Below are 18,366 nucleotides of genomic sequence, written 5' to 3'. Positions count from 1 at the left end.
AGAGTCCCCTCCCTTCCAAGTGAAGTCTATAGCCTGTAATCTTAGCACTCTTAAGAGAACAAATCCCTCTCTGGCATCTCCTAAAAAACTTGCTATGCACGCTCAGACGCTACCCATTTAGCATACATATCCAAGATGGCAGTTTGGAAAGCAGCTCTCCAGATTGAAAAGACGCAATTAGGGCACTCTCTAAATCTCTCTGTAAGAGAGAAATCAAGGTTTTTGTTGGGTGTTTTGATAGATTTGAGAAGGAAGCCATTGCTCATGAGAACTGTCCCAAGCGTAGGTGTCCCAAACAGTAAAGTAAAGAATGCGGCGTTAGATTTATTTCACGGTAAGGCGGCAATTGGAGGCGGTGTTGTGCTTCGTTTTTTCTTGGTCCCATATCGATGGGAGAAAGGAAAGGAGGGGGTGAGAGATGATTATAAAATGGGGCTCGAGAGGATTCTTAAGGCATCTTTGCGCTTGGGGCAATGACGCAGCTAGTGAGGTAAAACCGAGGCGCGTCAATTGCTGGTTGAAAACTATTTCCAAACCCCCTCCGAGGCCTGGGTTTGGCCCAGGCTTTGGAGAATTTCTGGAAGGGTTCCCATAACAGGGTAAGCCCTACAAGCCTTTGAATTAAAATTTTTCTGGAGCTACTTTTACTGGGTCTGTGTCCCAAAGTAATCCTTCCTAAATCTGGCTTTTTTAGGACCGGAGGTTGAGTGCTTTTCCCACAATAGGGAAGCCGTTGGGAATTCTTTAATTTATTATGTGGGTTTCATCATATTAATTTTGTTATGAAAGAGAACATGAGATTTCAGGCTTACGTATACCCTTAATGGTTGCTCAATATTTTTCTTCACCGAACTTTATGTGGTCAATTGATGATTTAGCCTTATTTTTTCTCTCAATTCTGGGTCTGTTGGGTCAAGCACCATTCAGTCTGATGACCCATTAAAACCCAAAGAATTTGGTAGAAGGCCTGATGCTTCGACACCCAGCTCGGCTGTGGACTAGGCTAAATATTCACCGGGCTTGGCCCAATGACCTGCGCCCCAGTAACCAAATCCAGACCCACGTAGTTACCAAATCCAGTATTTGGTGCAAATACAAAGGAGAGGGTTTTCACTCTCTTCCAAATGCATAAACTGCCATCCCAGCTACCATCTCCCAAACAGAACATAAATGTATGTGTTTCAGAGTAATTCTGACAACTGAGCATGTACAGTGCTTGACTGCAGGACATGTTAGTAAGAGAGATTGGTTAGTTAGTCATGGGGGTAAATGACTAAAAGGCACTAAAAGCAGATGGACAAGAATTGACCAAATAAAAGCCCGCGAGGGCTCCGCTCATCTCATTAGGGGCGACTTGTGAATGTCACCAAGTTGATAAGACGTCATAAGTTTAAAACCAGCAGATGATGGCATAGGGGCGACTTGGTGAAGTTGGTTAGGTTCCAAAGGGGGCTCGGCTTGTCTGACAAGCGCAGTTAATGCACGTTACCTTGTGTTGGGACATTGTTGGTTCAAAACCCGATGGTATAGTTGTATAACTGGTACGAGTCTGCCTAACCCCAACTTGCCTTTAAAGAAGGAAAAAAAAGTCAAAGCTGGGTTTACTCCCCGGTGGGCAGGCTAGGTGCAGTCGGTGATGAAGGGTTTCCCTTGGATTATTAAAAAAAAAAGAATCGACCAAATAAAAACACTGCTCGGTTTTCACTTTTCAGGTTGGTACCCTCAGATGATCCTACATTTTATACAAGAAACACTACAGGGATGTGAGGTGTCTAGACGTGAAAATAGCCTAAATCTCTCGGTTTAGTACTCGTTTGCAGCTTGGCATGAAATCTCTCTTTTCACCTCTATCAAACTGCATCCTGGAGTCTTCCTCAACCCTCTTTCTCTCATCAAACCTCTCAACCGCTCTGCATCTTCCCACCTCCCTGCTGCAGCATAAACATTCGAAAGCAAGACATAGTTTCCTGTGTTTTCAGGTTCCAATTTGAATAGATGGTTTGCTGCCAACTCTCCAAGGTCAATGTTCCCATGGAGCACGCAGCCACCAAGCAAGCCACCCCACACTGCATAATTAGGATCAAACAGCATTCCTTTGATTAGGTCATGTGCTTCCTCAAGCTGACCAGCACGAGCTAGCAGATCGACGGCACAGGCATAGTGATCGACGGAGACTTCTCTATTGTAATTCTTGACCATGAAGCTGAATAGGTTCAAACCCTCTTCCAACATTCCAGCATGACTACAAGCCTGGATTGTTGATGTAAAGGTCATCTCATTAGGATCTAATCCATAGTGGATCATTTGATGGAACAGAGACAGAGCAGCTTGTCCATCACCATGCATCCCATATCATGAAATAATTGCACTCCATGAGACAACATCCTTCCCACTCATCCCATCAAAGAGCTTGCGTGCGGAGTCTAGGCTACCACATTTCGTATATACATCAATGAGCCCTGTGCTAATTTCTAAGGCTGAGCTGAATCCTGTTTTGATTAAATGGCAATGCATGTTCCCTTGCTGTAAATCTGCTAAGTTAGCATATGAAGGAAGAACTGACACCATAGTTGCATGATCATGATTCACTTCCTCCAAAAGCATTTGCTTGAAAAGTTTCACAGCTTCGCTCGTGAGCCCATTCTGTGTATAGCCGGTGATAATGGCATTCCATGGTACTGTTCTCCTTCTAGAAGTATTCATGAACAATCGACGCCCGAGATCCACATTCCCACACTCTCCATACAGTCTCTACAAAAACATCCGAGTGTAAACCATTCCTAATTGAAAACCCATGTATGCATTTCCCATAATTTGAGAAAGAAACACTTCCACAACCAGAGAGAAGACAAGATAGAGTCAGTGAATTGGGTCTCACGTTGGAGATTTGCATCTGGTAGAAGAGTGAAAACGCTTCACCAACATCACCTTTCTGGACATGGCCATCAATCATGGCAGTCCATGAAACAACATCTCTTCTGTGCATCTCACAGAAGATTCGACGTGCATCACCAAAACACCCACACTTTGCATACATATCTAACAAACAGTTTCTTACTGAGAGGACTTCACCAAGCCCCAAGGAATCAACTAATTCATGAATTTCCTTCCCCTTCTGCAAGTTCTGCAACTGTGCACAATCCGGCAACACACCGGCAAGAGTTGCCGCATCATAAAAAATGATCTAAAGGTCAATTTTTACTGTAGAGTCTGATTATATATATATATAGAGAGAGAGAGAGAACTCCATTTTTTGTCCTGCCCCATTTTGCCTTATAGGTTTTAAGTGTTTTATGATAGATCTGAACCATTAGATGTGTTTAGCACGATCGATTTAGTAGGAATCAACTCTTGGATCATGTTTTTTCAAACATGATTTTATGAGCTGGGAAAAACTGGTACCTTCATAGCCATTGATTTTGGATCACTGTTAAAACTTGTATACATGTCAGATTCCCGTGATCCAAAAGCTGCTTCCCACTAAACAAAACCTATAGATCACATCTACGGTGTAAGACATGAAAAAATACTCAAACCTATGATTTTTGAAGAAAAAAAAAAGGCCAAAGGGAAGCATTACTCATATAAAGAGAGAAATGCGCTGCTTCTTCCCACTTTCCCATCCTGCCACCTCAAAATTGCATGTTTTTAGTATTTTTTCTCACATCTAACACTATAAATGTGATCTATAGGTTTTGTTTAGTGAGAACCATTTTTTGAATCACAGAAATCTGACCAGTGTTTTTTTGGTGATCCAAAATCAATGGCTATGAAGGTATCATTTTTTCTCAGCTCATAAAAATATGTTTTTTCATCGAAAAACCATTATCCAAGAGTCTATTATCACTAAATAGAGCATACTAAACACATCTAATGGTTCAAATCTATCATAAAACACTTCAAAACTATGGGGCAGAACAGGACAGAACGTGAAATGGGGCCTAATATGTTCAGTTCTTATATATATATATATATAAACGGGCAAAAGAACTGAACAAAGGTTTTCATGCTTTGCTCATTCTTATGAAAATTCAAGTCGAGCTCAAGCTCATGGCAAACTCGAGTTAAACAAACGGATTTCGAGCTGCTCATTTACAAAAGTTTATTTGTTAAATAGAAAATAATAATATTTGTACTAGTCAAGCTCAACCTAACTCATTTATAAAATAAATACATTGTTCCAAAGCTGTAATCAATAGGATTTTAGCTTTAACTTTAACTTATTGCTTGTGAGACGAAGCCTTCAATCATCTACACAGAATATATATAAAATATATTTATTACTAGTTATCGAGTATGATTGGTCAAATTTTTGTTCTTGCTAAACGGTGTTCTTTCTTTTTTAATTTTTGTTTAACTATAAATAATTTTTTTGTGCACAAGCTATGTAATTTTGTATGTACCAATACACAGGAGATAAGGGGAGTCCTCATATTTTACCACCACTGAGAAAGGATATCCTCCACGTGGCATACAGCCATTCATTTGGAAATGTTAGAAGAGGTTTGCTCAGCACCTCCTGTACCAAGCAAGAATGAGGGGAGCTTCTGAAACAGTTCTTCAAGCAAATAGGATCATCCCAAACAAGCTCATAAGCACCAGAAGGCCAAAATGCTTAAAGATTTCTGCACAGAACCAAGCTCAGTTTCCAGACTCAGAAGACTCTGGTTTGCAGTTCACAAGAAGACTTGCTGTACTCAGCCTTGCCACTGTCACACTCTCGGGCCAACTAAATGCAGAAATTTCACTAGCTGAGGAGGGAAGACGCTTCTGGCTGGATGGCCCTCTAAACACTCTGCCTCCTGTTTTAAACAGTATGTTTCTTGGTCACCCGTGTCTCCTAAACTACCAGATTATCTCTGTTTGGGAGCTTTGCATTAGGATGGAAACACCATTTTCATGTGTCGCCAAAACATGGTTTTGCCCGAATGCTGTGTTCAGAATAGGGTTGCCAAAAAACATCCTCTTATGAATTGGCCTATAAATGTAACGTTGGATTTGTCGACTTCGTAGCCAGTACAGTGTTTTGCCAACACCACTGCTCACAAACAGCAGCCTTAGAGAGACCACAAGGCACTGTTTCCAAACAGCGGAGGATGTTAGGGAAACCACAAAGCCCCATAATAATGAATTGTTGAGAGAAGTAAATCCTGAGCCAATTGCTAACAGACTTTGCACATAAACTTGGTTTGCAGATATAGCCAATGAGGAGACAGGAACACGTTCTTTTCTCAAGCAAGGCATTTACATGGCTAAGGTTGGAGCCAAGGGAAGTGCCTACAGACTGAAGAAGTATGCTTTTGATCTTCTGGGCATGGCAGATATCATAGAGCAGGATGCGTGGGCATACATAAGAAGGTTTTTGCGCCTTAAATCAACATTCATGTACTACGATTTCGACAAAGTGATCACTGCAGCTCCAGCAGATCAAAAGCAGGGCCTCACCAATCTCGCCAACAGATTATTTGATAATGTTGAAAAGGCAAGTACAGTAAGGCTCTGTTTAGCAGCCGGTGTTGAAGGCTGATGGGAGTGGAGAAGAGAATGGGAGATGAAAAAGGCTGGAGTGGTCAACAACATTCTTGTGAGGATGTAGTTGAAAATGGCTCATATCCACTCCCAACACCATTCTCTCCCTGTAAAACGGAGTTCCCAAGCACCTGTAGGTGTAGTTGGTATTTATCAATTCCTTATTAAATACCATCTCCCCTCTCATCTCCAGCTCCCAAACAGAGAGCCTAAGATGCTAAGATAACTCAAAAGAAAAAAAATCTGAAATTTTAGAGTTGAGGCCACAAACAGAAGCTAGATTTTCTTTTTCTGAATATTTGAATCTCATTGGAATTGGCAGTTGGAAGATGCAATCAAGTCACGCAGTGTTCCTCAAACTAAATCTTGCTACAAAGAGACCAGTAGCATTCTCGAAGAGGTGATGATGCAAATGGCTTAGCAGCATGGCAATAAATTTGGTGGTGTTTTGCTTGATCTCATGTTCCAAATTATACCATTATGATTTTTGAGGCTCAAACAGACCTCTCTCTCTCTCTCTCTCTCTCTCTCTCTCTCTCTCTCTCTCTCTCTCTCTCTCTCTCTCTCTCTCTCTCTCTCTCTCTCTCTCTCTCTCTCATCAGAGGGTTCTTTTTCTTGGTGGTTTTCCGAACAAAAGTAAGATTTCTGAAATCTCTTTCCTCAATTTTGAAGAAGATCAACTAATATAGATAGCCCAATCTGAGAGAACTCCCCCATTGGAGTGTTTTCCTAGGATCGTCCCGAAACCATTTTCTTAGCTTTCTGAAACAAATAAATGGGCCCTAATTTTTGTGGCATTACTTGATCGATCAAGTCTCCAAACAAGAAATTAGCCAAACAGCAACATAAAATCCACGGCCTCATGTCCAATGAACAAATTTTTACCAGAGAGAAAACGAGTATAAAGCAATGAAATTTCAAAGACGTCAGGAAATTGCAATGACATCAGAAACATAACTGGAAGCACAACTCTTGAAACTTCAGGAAAAGTAATCCAGTGTCATACAGCTTTGGAGTACAAAGCAATTAGCAATTTGGATTCGACAAGGGCACAAAAAGGGTGCCCAAATTAGAATCTGCATGAATTTCACAATAATGTTACAGTAGGTATGGTCAGAAACTCCTACATAACTGCATACGTTATACAGTCACGCCAATGAAAAGCTACAGAATTGGATAGCATCGAGGCGCTTAAGTGCTTCTGCATTCATATTCTAGTAAATGGACCTTCACTATTGCAACAAACATCAGAGAGAAAGTGCACTCTCTGCAGAAGGATCAGATGAGATACAGAACAAAACTTCGGGTCTCCAAGAAAACAAGACATCTGTTCACAAAGAAAGATTTAGTCAACTGAACGAGACACATTGCTGGTCAGTGATTAAGACATTGGAAACTCATTATAGAAGGATCAAAGAAAACAACCTAGCCTCTCTTGATTTGAAATGCAACAAAATTGATGCTATCCAAAACAGAGATAATCATGAGCAGTCTAATTTCTTTGTCCAATCAATAGACCACAAGCACTACAGTATAATGTTTCTGATATTATACTAATGAGGCAGAAAAGCAGGCAGTAGATATGAACTTCCAGGATATCAGAGAACAAACGCTACATGGAATAAGACTGGGAAAAGGTTTCATAACATAAAATTCTTCTAGGCCTTCATTTACGCATTGATCATAATGAAAGTTCGAGAAGAACCTGTGAAATGAGAAAAGAGGAGAAAGAAATAGAAGAACAGAGGGTGCGGCTGTCACGATTTCAATAGATGAAATCGTGACCTAAACATTGTATTAATAGGTTTAAATGAATAGTATGGGTCCGGGTCTGGTGTAATGTCCAGACCCGAAAGACCCAAAAGAAATAAAACATACAATAGACCCGGGTCTTAATATCCAAAATATATCCAGAATACACTTTTTCACATAAGCTAACAGGTTTATCATTATACCATTACTCATCTTATAAGGATTCATAAGGTATCCAAAAGCAAGAGAACTTCAAAAGCAAAGTACCTCTTTAACCACAACTCAAGTGAGCATCAGAAGGACGGACATGAGTTTGACGGCGAGGAACCCCAATTTCACAAGCATTTACTTTTGCAGCAAAACGTAAAGAACACAGTGACTCGTTCACAGAGGAAGGAGCAGGAGAGATGTTGAGAAACATCAATGTCTTGGAATCACCCCCAAGACAAGGCTGTCAACAACAAGACATATTTTACAGTCAGAATAAGAAAAAAAAATGAAGATGCCTGAAATGCTAAGATGTTCTACAAACTACTAGAACCTGAGATCATACTCAACAAAACACATTAGGGAAGAAAGGTGCACCAGCAAAAGGTATGTCAACTTTGAGTTTCTAAATGGCACATGGGCATCTCTGTTTGCAATAGCCAGGATGACATCTCCCAAGCATGATAGACTTTTATTAATTGCCTATATAAAATTGCCAGACAACAAATGTAACTATTTTGAATAGCGTGAATGAAATGCCAATGGCAAAGAAAGGAAGTTCTGAATTTATGGCACTTGTTCTGAGGGAACACAAATTGATACCTGGGTTTCTTTTAAACGGTCCCCGATTGAACCACTCTTTGACAGACGCTCGCTTCCAGCAAGATCAATAAGATTAAGGACCCCTCGTACTTGTTGCTCAGTGCTCTATCAAGAGAATAGACATCTAATATATCAATCAAAATTCAGGCATAGTGAAGAAAAAGACACTCAGACATTATCCGAACAACCAAACACATTTTACCGCATTAAATCCAGAAATTCGTAATGTGAAAACGCAATGGCTCCGTGATGACTGTTCATTCATTTGTGTATAACCAACAGACCTAAGGGAGTGCACAAAACGTCAGTACCAAACAAAGTATCTACTTTCAGAAATCACAAGTTAAAATGTATGTCTCCAACTAGGGGAAAAAATGTCGAAATGCTTGTCACAAGGAGCTCTCATAATTATCACCCTAGGAGGTTCTTCAATACTTTTTGTATCTAGGAATCATCACGCAAATTTTAGAAAAAATAATGGGAGATGATAAGATTAAAAGAAAGGTCTTACCGATCTAAGTTCATGACGCTCAAGTGATAACATCGTGCTAATGTTGTAATAAATTAAAAGCAGAGGTATTCTGAAAATGCCCAGATATTTCTCAAACACTCAACCTTGGAAAATCACAAGAAGAATATTCCACTATACCAAAATTATCAAATATACACATGACAAAGATTAAAAGAAAGGTCTTACTGGTCTAAGTTCATGACACTCAAGTGATAACATTGTGATAATGTTATAATAATAAATTAAAAGCAGAGGTATTCTGAAAATGCCCAGATATTTCTCAAACACTCAGCCTTGGAAAATCACAAGAAGAATATTCCACTATACCAAAATTATCAAATATACACATGACAAAGATTAGAATTACTTGGTAAATCTAAAACACTAGAGTAAGAATAAAAAAGTTTCCTCATTTGTCTTATTTGTGTGGTACTCAGCACTCCCCCCCCCCCCCATCAACGACGCAAGTAGTTATCTTTGTTTGAACACAAGAAGGCAAAAAGATCACAACCAAAAGCAACCAAAAAAGGACGATACATACTTAAAAGAAGCAAGACTAGATTATATAAGAAAATAAATCCACATACTTTTCATATACCACTAAAACTCAAAAGGTTCTAAAGGGAACATCAAGAGTTTGGCATGCAAGAAGGAATGAGATGCCCAATCAAGATATCCACGATCGAGGATCCAAAGCTTAGTTCATGGACAAGATTTTTGTTTTAAGCAATATTGCTTATTATTCTCGTTATGACAGAGGTCAGTGGAAGACTTACCATCCATAGGAGTAGAGTAACTTAAATTACTTTTGTTTTTCCTACATTAAGTTGGTTTTAGATCTTTCTTCTCTACATGTAAATCTTTGATTTGTGCCTGTTGATCTGCAATTAGTGGATTCAGATCCACTTTAGTTTACATCAAAGTCTTACAATAGCTATGTTTGACCACAGCTTTTCAAAAGTTATCTAGCCCTAAAATTCATATCCAAAGACTTGAATATTCAAACAGCGACTGAAGGCTTCACACAATTCCTTAAAGCATTCAGTACAAAGTATTTTCTAATGAACAGCCTTCTACTGTCTTTTATCGATGAAATTGTACTTAATCAACTTATAACCTAAGACACATCAATTAGATCCCTCAAACACTGATGAATGCATAACATTCCCGAGATTTGAGTGTTGCCTTTTCGGAAATAGGAGCATTTGAATCACGCCATTTCACTTTCATTCAAATCACAAAGAAAGAAATTCCTAACGGTTGGCTGACCATATAGTCAGAAGAAACAACTGATTCAGGTTCAAGTGAAAACAAAAAATGCCCCTCCAACTTGAATTTGGTTTCCTTTTAAGGAGAAGAGTAGATAATGGGTAGGATGAGAAAGTTATTGGAAGCTTTACATTTGTTGTTTATTCACAAAGGAGTAGATAAAAATTATTCCTCTGTTTTTCTTTATTATAGTTTAAATTGACTTAGATCTTTCTTCTCCATTAGATGATTTGATCCCTTTGGAGTTGAATGAGTGCAATACATTCTATTTCAGTTGAATTGTATTGGATCAGTTAGCAAAGAATAGGACAGAAACAGAAAAAATTAGAGGGAACCAATATCAAATCTTGAAAAACAAGGGCACATATGACCACTAGAGGAATACAGCATCTATATCAGAGTTAAGCATGACTGCACCACATAAAATACATGCAGTATTATGCATTCCAAAATTACCTGCTTTGAGCAGCCCGATGCAGAAGAGATGACACCTCCTTTAAACTACAAACTTCTACGATAGTAAGGTCAGACACAGACGTGTTCCCATTCGCATCATGTTTAATTGAGTATTGCTTTCCAACAGTACCATTTTCTGATCGAGATGCCTCATAACCAGCAGCCCGGCTGGGTGATAACAGATCTCGTATTGTTTCATTATATATTTCAAGCATGGAAGCCTACAATTGTGGAAGAGAGACAATAATAAAGCATCAAATTGAAGACATCTATCATAGACACAAATATAAATGGAAAAGATGAATTGATGTAAGGTCTTATGATCCTACCTCCATTTTAAATGTCCATCCTTGTGAAGAAAGAGACTGGCTGGTTTGAAATATTTGCTCCAGAGAACGAGGAATCAAACCTTTCTGCTCTGGGGCCTCCGTCCCACCCATCATCGTATAAGTTTTACCTGACCCTGTCTGTCCATAAGCAAAAATGCATACCTGCCAAAAGAATATTAGGTAAGTATGCATTTAACCATAGAAAGAAAGGAAAACAGTAGAACATTATGTAACCTAATGCATGCACTAAGAGCAAGTATAAGACAGTAATGAAGTGAATACAAAAAAAAAAAAGTAAAAGAAAAACATAGAAGCACAAAAAACATATTGGAACTTCTAGGATATTAAGCACATTGGGATGGGTTTTTTAACTTTGGAAACCAAGTTACTGGCATCCTGAATAAGAAATGTCATTAATTCTGAAATGAAATTGTGCAATTCAACATGCAACTGAACAGAGGCATAACAGACATGATGGGTGGTTGGGCCACCAACAGTTCACAATTCACTCTTTGATGCAGTCTGATTTAAAGAGAGGATAACAGTCCAAGGACCAATAAATTTGTTATGATAGTAAATTAGTAAATCTACAAACAATCACATAAATTGTGACTTATAAGTTGTAAAGAATATAAAATGATGTATCCAGTCACCTTATAACCATCAAGTGCACTTTGAACCAATTGAGAAATCTCAATGAAGACATCCTCCTGAGACGCCTCATCGTTAAAAACTTTATCAAAACTGAATGAATGCTTCTGTCCTGCCAGACGAAACTAGAGTTTAAATAAATAGAAACATGAAATATTCAAGTAAAAGAACAAGCCGTTTACATATTCCACAAACATTCCCACAATGAATCAATGTTTGAAGCCATATGACTTGGACATACATTTCATATTTTATTAGTCATTATCACAGAAAAAGTAATGTTGAAGATATTCTCACCAGGATTCTGGATCAGTTCTATCCCACGACCAAGCAACTCAGCTGATGAAGGATATGAAACAACAGCCGTATCACCATCACAACAATCATCTTCAGCCAACAGGGGCCTAACCCTACAAAAGACTCGTATATTTCCCTTTAATTCCTACAATATAAAACAAAAAATAAGATGATAACAAAGAAGAAATAGGAACACTTTAATGCACAAAAACATTGTTCAATACCAATATGGTATTGTGCAATTTCCTCCGCACTAACTCCCCATCAAAAATGCAACGCTCTTTATCTACAAGGACATTTTCCAGCTCTTTCAACTTTTTTTCCTTGTTTTCACATTCTTGTTTCAACTCTGAGGCCGATATTTCTAGCATCTGCAAGTTAATAATTGACAGTAAAGTTGGTTACTGAGGGTCATATGTCAAAGGTGTATACTTAACTGAAACCAAGAAACTTTAACCCAAGCTAATGAATTTTATCCACAATCAACCCAAACTTTGAATATCAGATATGACCCCAAAACAAAATAACAGTGTAAGGTTGTCCAGTGAAAAAATCATAGGTTTTGCAATCCATTAAACTCAACCCAGGCATATTCCAGTCCAGGAGTCAAAATTAACATTAACCCAAGGCATTGATGTGTAACTTTGTAGCCGAATTAGCCTCAAGACCATTCTGAGTCCCAAATGCATAGATTAGACAGATCTAATCATAAGGGAAGCAACAAAATTTGCAGTTTGAAAAAATATATAAAAGAACCATACCTGCTTTTCTTCACGAGCAACTTTCAATTGCTGCTCAAGCGTCCTTACTCGCTCCTTCTGGAATTCATAACTCTCCTATAAAATCACATGGGACAAATAAGAACAAACCAAAGCTAGAACGAAGATAATAAAAACTAAACTACGGCCAAAAGTTAAAATCCAAATCGAACCTCAAGGCAATTAGTCTTTGTGGTCAAATGTTCCAACTCGGCAGTTGATTTTCCTGTACATTCCTTATACCTTCTAACCTCAGCAATCAAAGTGTTCACCTTGGCCTTTTGCATATCCCTATCCTCCCTCACTAGTTGTAGCTCTGCAGTTAGGCGAACCACTTCTTCCTTTGCCAAATGTTTAGCATCTGCAGCTTCTTGCAATGAATCCTGGTAAGCAGAAAATGTTGAATAATATTAGAAACCCAAGAAAACACAGAATCATGTAAAGGGGAAAATATAAATGCATGGCATCACTAATGTTGGAAAATGATATACAGGACATAAGATTTAACAGGCAAAAGGGGAATAGGTTAAAAAAAATCATAAATGGTAGTAAATGTTCAACAAGCCTAGGCTGATTCCAACATAGAATGAGCATGTACAAGGTCTGGTAGACAAATTGGTTTGTAGTTCTAGGAAAAAACTGCAAAAGCAACACCTAGGGCGGATCAAGCCCATAGACAAAGAAGCACCGAATTAGTGTTCATGTATTATGAATTCTACCTTTTTTTTTTGCCTCATTATTTTCCTTACATTAACTCAATCTGAAAAAAAAGATTGAAAGTTAAAACTTCTGAATGAAACCCTTTTCTACCACCATTCTTAAATTTATCAAAGATTCACACAGTCAACAATAAAATGCTTGAAATCAAATTGTTTCCAACACCAGATCAAATACCACAACTAATTGATGACATACCAAACATTGCAAATAACATGTCACTCATTCGTAGCTTGAGATACCATGTCCACAACCAAAAAACCTAAGTATTTATTAATAAAAAAATAAACTAGTATATAGATTAGAAACAAATTATCAGTCCATATTGTACACCAAAAAATTACTGCACTACAGGGCACTCTTTCCTTCTTAGAAACAAACAGCTAACTATACTAAGTCCAACAAAATACAAATTACCTGTTTACAAGAAGCATGAACCAAAGCAAAAAATGGAAACAGAAATTTAATTTTTCCCTAGGATCTTCTTGTAAAAGATTAATGGAATGAAATGAAGTAATAAAGAATGTGAAAAGAAGTAGGAAAAGTAACTTACTTTACAAGTGGCCAATTGATTCTGTACCGAAGTCAAATGAGCCCTAATGCCACTCAAAGTTTCCACAATTGCAGCTTTCTCATTTTGCAACCGGGAAATTGTTGCAGAAGCACTAGCTGCATCATTGCAAAGTCTACTGTTGTACTGCTGCAAACTAGAATTGTATTCTTGCACCCTTTTGTTAATGTCACGAAGTTCGGCAATCTGCTCAACAGAACAGGACAAAAAAAACATCAGCAATGCATTGCTGGGAATACTTGAACTAATTTTGATAAGTTACCTGTTGGTTAGCATTTGATATTTCTTGATGTGCTTTTTCAAGTTCTTCAGATAGAGATGCCAGTGACTTTTCCACAAGAATTCTAGCTTTCACTTCCCTCTCATAGGATTCAACGGAAGCCTGAAAATTCAGATCATAGTATTAAGACATTAGCAAAAGAGAGGCTTATAACAGCACGTTAAAAGCCAAAAGCATCATATAAGAACAAATAAATAATTAAATAAATACAGATGGGTACCAGTTTATCAGCTTCTTCTTTTAAATATTTTTCATGCAATTCTGCAGAGTTTTTCCTGAGTTCTTCATTGGTCTGAGACAACTCATCTAATTTTTGGTTCATCTCACCCACTATACAAACATAAAGACAAAGTTTAAAATGTAAAATTATTTCAACAACAAATCAATGGTAATATCCACTAGTCCAAAGCCAGAAGCCACTATGCTTAGTTTGGCCAGAAGGCCTTCCTAAATACAGATTTCTGCATAGATAGCACTGATTTCACCTCCAGAAACAACGGTTTACCAACCAAATTAACAATTTTCATTCAAACGTACATGTTTCAGCATGCTTTTCACTTTCCTTAATATGGCGATCCACCAGGTCCAGGTACCATTTAACACAAGCACGGAGCTTTTTTATATGCTCTGCCATCATCTCACACTTCCCCTGAAAACAGAAAAAAGAAAGGTTACACATTTTCCCTATCTTCTTATCAACCCCAGAGTCCAATTGGCAAGAGATGAAATGTGGAAAGAAAATGTAAGAAAATAACTAACCTTGAAATCGAACTTTGTTTTCCCTTTCAACTTCTCATTCAAAAGTGCCAGTGCATCATCCTTCCGAAACTCAACTAACCCACCATCCACGTTGGTATCATTGCCGGAACCTTGAGTGGCAGAAGAAGTGCTGCTCATCGAATCACCCAGCCCTTGACCCGCATTCACATCTGAAAGTACTCGTCGACTCCTCACAGTCGGGCCCACCATCCTCCCCATCCCTGAAGCTTCACGGGCTAATCTCCGACGCTTGTCTACAGGCACTTCCTCCAAGGTTTCCTTCCTCTAAGAATTTGATAAACAAAATAAAATAAATCAAACAAAAAATAAGAGCCAACAAAATTGTCAGACCTCAAAATCTGATAGTCAAGGATGCACCAGCACGAATCTGTGTGCCCAAAACAGAAATAACATTTTTTTTGTGGGGGAGGGGGATTAAGAACCAATTCTATAGAATTAAAATCCTGCTTCGAGCCAGAAACATCAACATTAGTATGCGGAAAATGATTCATTAACTAAACCCCCAGAAAAACCACTTTCCTCAACATTCCCCAGATATAGATTCAGTATTTGTTGCAATATACACAACAATAATTTCAATTCCACAGAATCAATTTCCGATTCCACAAACAAAGCGCACTAAAAGGCACAAAAATCCAAAGAATTACACGAACCATGAAATGCAAAATTGAGAGAAAGAAAGTAGATTTGCCAGATACGATTTTACTTTTTCAGCTAACCGCAACAAAACCCCAAATTGCCAATCCAGATACATAAAAAAGAAAACCCCAAGCAAGCGCATCCAAATTAGTCATACACCAAACACCTTAAAGATAAAAAACCTTCTCATCGCAAGCAAACACCCACCACAAAAAGCACAAAACAAGAAACCCGAGTCAAAATCCATCCAAAAGCAACATCATCGTCATCCAGAAACCAATCAAAATCCCCCGAATCATGAAAAAATCCAATCTACGCAGAATCTGACACCTACCCTAGAAAACCCGAAAAAAAAAACAGGATCATCAAACCTTACATTGAAAGGGCTCCTGGGGGGCTTGCCGGGGACTTTGTTCTGGCTCCGAACTGACATGAAACTATCCGGACGGGAGGTACCTTCCTTTTTCAACGCCAGCCAAGACCCAAGAAACGCGCCAGATAAAATAAAGAAATTTGGCAAAAACAATTTAAAGAAATTTCCGGAAGAAAAAAGTGAAGTGCTTTCAATTCCGCTTCTGCGGGGCCTCCGTTTACGTGGTTCGAAAGCAACCGCGACGTACGAACCCTAAAGCTTTTCCGTCGCCGGCGCGATCGAAGAAAAACCCTAATTTCGCCCCTCTTCCTCTTTCTTTCTTGCTCGTCGTGAGAGAGAGAAGGATCAACCGGGAGGAATTTTTAGTGTTTTTTTCTGGTGGTGGGTGGAAAGTTAGGGTTTGGAGAGAGCAACGGTAAAGTGAGAGAGTTTGAAATGATTTGAAAAGCCTTCGTCTGGGCGGGCTCGTTAAAGGGAGCTCCTTTTCCTTCTTGTGATTTGACGAAAATGTCCACGAAGAGTCCTCAAAATTACTTCATAAAAGTTGGTGTCTGGGATTTTTGGGATTTTAAAAATGGAAAATATCTTGTTTGGTCGCTCGGTTTATATTAAATCTCAATATATATATATATATATATATAGAGAGAGAGAGAGAGAGAGAGATCAGTGGGTTTGCTTGCCTCTCTCTCATTGGGGTAAGGGACTAGAGTAAGGATGCAAACGGTTCAGATCCGAAACAGATAAATAAATGAGAATTTGGATCGAAAAAGGGTCCGGAACAGCCACAATTTGCAAAGCCTCTATTATTGATCCGACCCATTTGCATTCCTAGGTTAGACGGTCGGATCAAGCACGTGAGCCAACACCATATCAGTTTTTAAGTGAATCTAGCTTTAGAGTTTAGATCCAGCCTATCTAAGCTCAAATTTAAGCTTCTGTGATTGATCAGACCAAAGGAGTAAAATCTTTTTTTTTTAAGCAAACAGGTCAAATTATCTTTTTTTTTTGGATAATTGAAAGAAAAAAAACATCTTGCTAATTAAGTTGATTCGCGTAAAATCCCAATCTTTCTTTGCCAAATGGAGAGCTGTCAACTTGGTAGCATTTACAAGTCACCCCTACCATATGAGCAGAGCTCCCATCGACAAGTCAATTTCCTTAATTTTATCCCAAATTTGTTTTAGTTATACCATATTTATTTTGAACCTAATTTGGAGACAAATCATCTGGATCAGACAATGTGGATGGATTCCATGTTGAAGCATGAGCATAAGCTAGTTTTGTTTTTAAAAAATGATCATAATTAGTTTTATCAATGCTTACCTATTTCAATGTAGGCCCATAAATCATATCTATGCCAAAATCTTGTTGGGGTGATCTAGTTTTGGGTGCAGGAGAGCTAGGCTTAGCTAAGCTTAACATTCTTTTAATAGGTTGAGTGTAGGAGAACCTAGTGCCCTCAATCTGCTGCCCTGTTTTATCAAGCTGTTAATAAAGTTCTTGTAAACTTGGGTATTTCAAGTTGTCTCCCTGAGGGCAAGGGGTTTGCCCTGGTTTCACAGGGCTGGAGAACCTGGCAGGGTCCATCAGCGTGGACCAACTCTCTAATTTAGCATCACAAAGGTGAATCTAGCAAGCACATCGTCCATTTCTTTGTAGATCAAACCTTTTTTTGATAATTATGTAGTTCTATAGGGCTTAAAAATGATTAATTTTCAAATTTTAGGATGCTTATGCACCATCCAATTTTTTTTCCAAAAGGGAAAGTTACTAAATTGGCTAAATAACTTCATAATGTTAGGAATTGGCAAATGACTTCATAATGTTAGGTAGAGCCTTGGATTACTGAATGGCTTAAAAGGTATGCCAACACAGTGCCAGAAGTGAGAGTTACATTTGAACTTCCCTCTTGAAACAGTAGTGTGCCTATTTTATGATATTGATTACCTTCTAGGAGAGTGATAGCTAAGGAACACAAAGAGACCCACATCTCAATCACTTGATTTTCACTTCAAAATGCAAGACAAAATAAGTTAATGTCTCACGTGTGCTAGCAATTGGTACTTAGCTTGCAGATGTGATCCCCCAACTAACTCTTTTGAGTTAACTCTTCCCTTTTTGAACTCCCTTCTCCAAGAATGCTCTTAAAAGTACTAACAACCACAATTTAATTAATTTGGAAATTTCTACTTGTTCTTGCCCTACTTCATCTATATTCCAACCACTTTATGTACAAACATATAAAATATGTTGCATCAATCTACTTTCTTCATGTTGAAAAGTGAAGATAATGAGCTCACTTTTCTCAATCTTCCAACTCATCCATGGACTCTAGAAAGGTCAAGTTGTGAGCAAGCTCAATGGCTTACAAGAGTCACTTTTCAATATGCTAATTGAAGCAGTCTTTACACAACTGCATAATAATTCTGTATTAAAGCACTCTAGTAACTTTCAGTTTTTGCAATACGATGATATAAGAAAATATCCCAATTGATGACTATATAAAGATGTGTTGATGCGTGCAAGCACACGTGTTTCTATGTGTGTTAAACTTGATTGAGACATGTCTAACATCGCCATTAATTCTTCGCAGGATGAGTATGTTGGTGATTGGTTATATTAGTCTTGGCTACTTAATCATGTT

The 18,366-nt window shown here is 38.3% G+C and overlaps 3 protein-coding genes, 1 non-coding gene and 1 pseudogene across 4 annotated transcripts; 2 read left to right on the top strand and 3 right to left on the bottom strand.

Annotated features, from left to right (window-relative positions):
* Window positions 1-455: 455 nt before the first annotated feature.
* LOC149823049 (U4 spliceosomal RNA) lies at window positions 456-596 on the top strand. Its single transcript, XR_016426303.1, has one exon. It is a non-coding gene; the product is annotated as a U4 spliceosomal RNA (small nuclear RNA).
* Window positions 597-1,803: 1,207 nt separating this feature from the next.
* On the bottom strand, window positions 1,804-2,346 carry LOC149823048 (pentatricopeptide repeat-containing protein At5g39350-like). The gene has a single exon (XM_089980424.1). The coding sequence runs from the start codon at window positions 2,344-2,346 to the stop codon at window positions 1,804-1,806; it is 543 nt and encodes a 180-aa protein (XP_089836550.1).
* Window positions 2,347-2,352: 6 nt separating this feature from the next.
* Window positions 2,353-3,037, bottom strand: LOC149823047 (pentatricopeptide repeat-containing protein At5g39350 pseudogene; annotated as a pseudogene).
* Window positions 3,038-4,531: 1,494 nt separating this feature from the next.
* Window positions 4,532-6,028, top strand: LOC149823046 (photosynthetic NDH subunit of lumenal location 3, chloroplastic-like). Its single transcript, XM_089980497.1, has 3 exons — window positions 4,532-4,814; window positions 5,196-5,482; window positions 5,852-6,028. The coding sequence occupies exons 1-3, from the start codon at window positions 4,535-4,537 to the stop codon at window positions 5,948-5,950; spliced, it is 666 nt and encodes a 221-aa protein (XP_089836623.1). The 5' UTR covers window positions 4,532-4,534; the 3' UTR covers window positions 5,951-6,028.
* Window positions 6,029-6,473: 445 nt separating this feature from the next.
* Window positions 6,474-16,063, bottom strand: LOC149823045 (kinesin-like protein KIN-14D). Its single transcript, XM_089980496.1, has 18 exons — window positions 15,726-16,063; window positions 14,690-14,974; window positions 14,468-14,579; window positions 14,151-14,260; window positions 13,913-14,032; window positions 13,633-13,836; window positions 12,536-12,745; window positions 12,366-12,440; window positions 11,829-11,975; window positions 11,605-11,749; window positions 11,310-11,419; window positions 10,657-10,818; window positions 10,328-10,548; window positions 8,294-8,375; window positions 8,092-8,196; window positions 7,867-7,971; window positions 7,549-7,732; window positions 6,474-6,856 (listed from the first exon to the last, which is right to left on the bottom strand). Exons 1-17 carry the CDS (start codon window positions 15,780-15,782, stop codon window positions 7,553-7,555), a joined length of 2,430 nt encoding a protein of 809 aa, XP_089836622.1. The 5' UTR covers window positions 15,783-16,063; the 3' UTR covers window positions 6,474-6,856; window positions 7,549-7,552.
* Window positions 16,064-18,366: the final 2,303 nt, after the last annotated feature.

This window comes from Nuphar pumila, chromosome 11 (genome assembly GCF_984573655.1).
Source record: "Nuphar pumila chromosome 11, dmNupPumi1.hap1.1, whole genome shotgun sequence".
NCBI classification, from domain to species: domain Eukaryota; kingdom Viridiplantae; phylum Streptophyta; class Magnoliopsida; order Nymphaeales; family Nymphaeaceae; genus Nuphar; species Nuphar pumila.
This window is presented reverse-complemented; position numbering and strand designations above follow the sequence as displayed.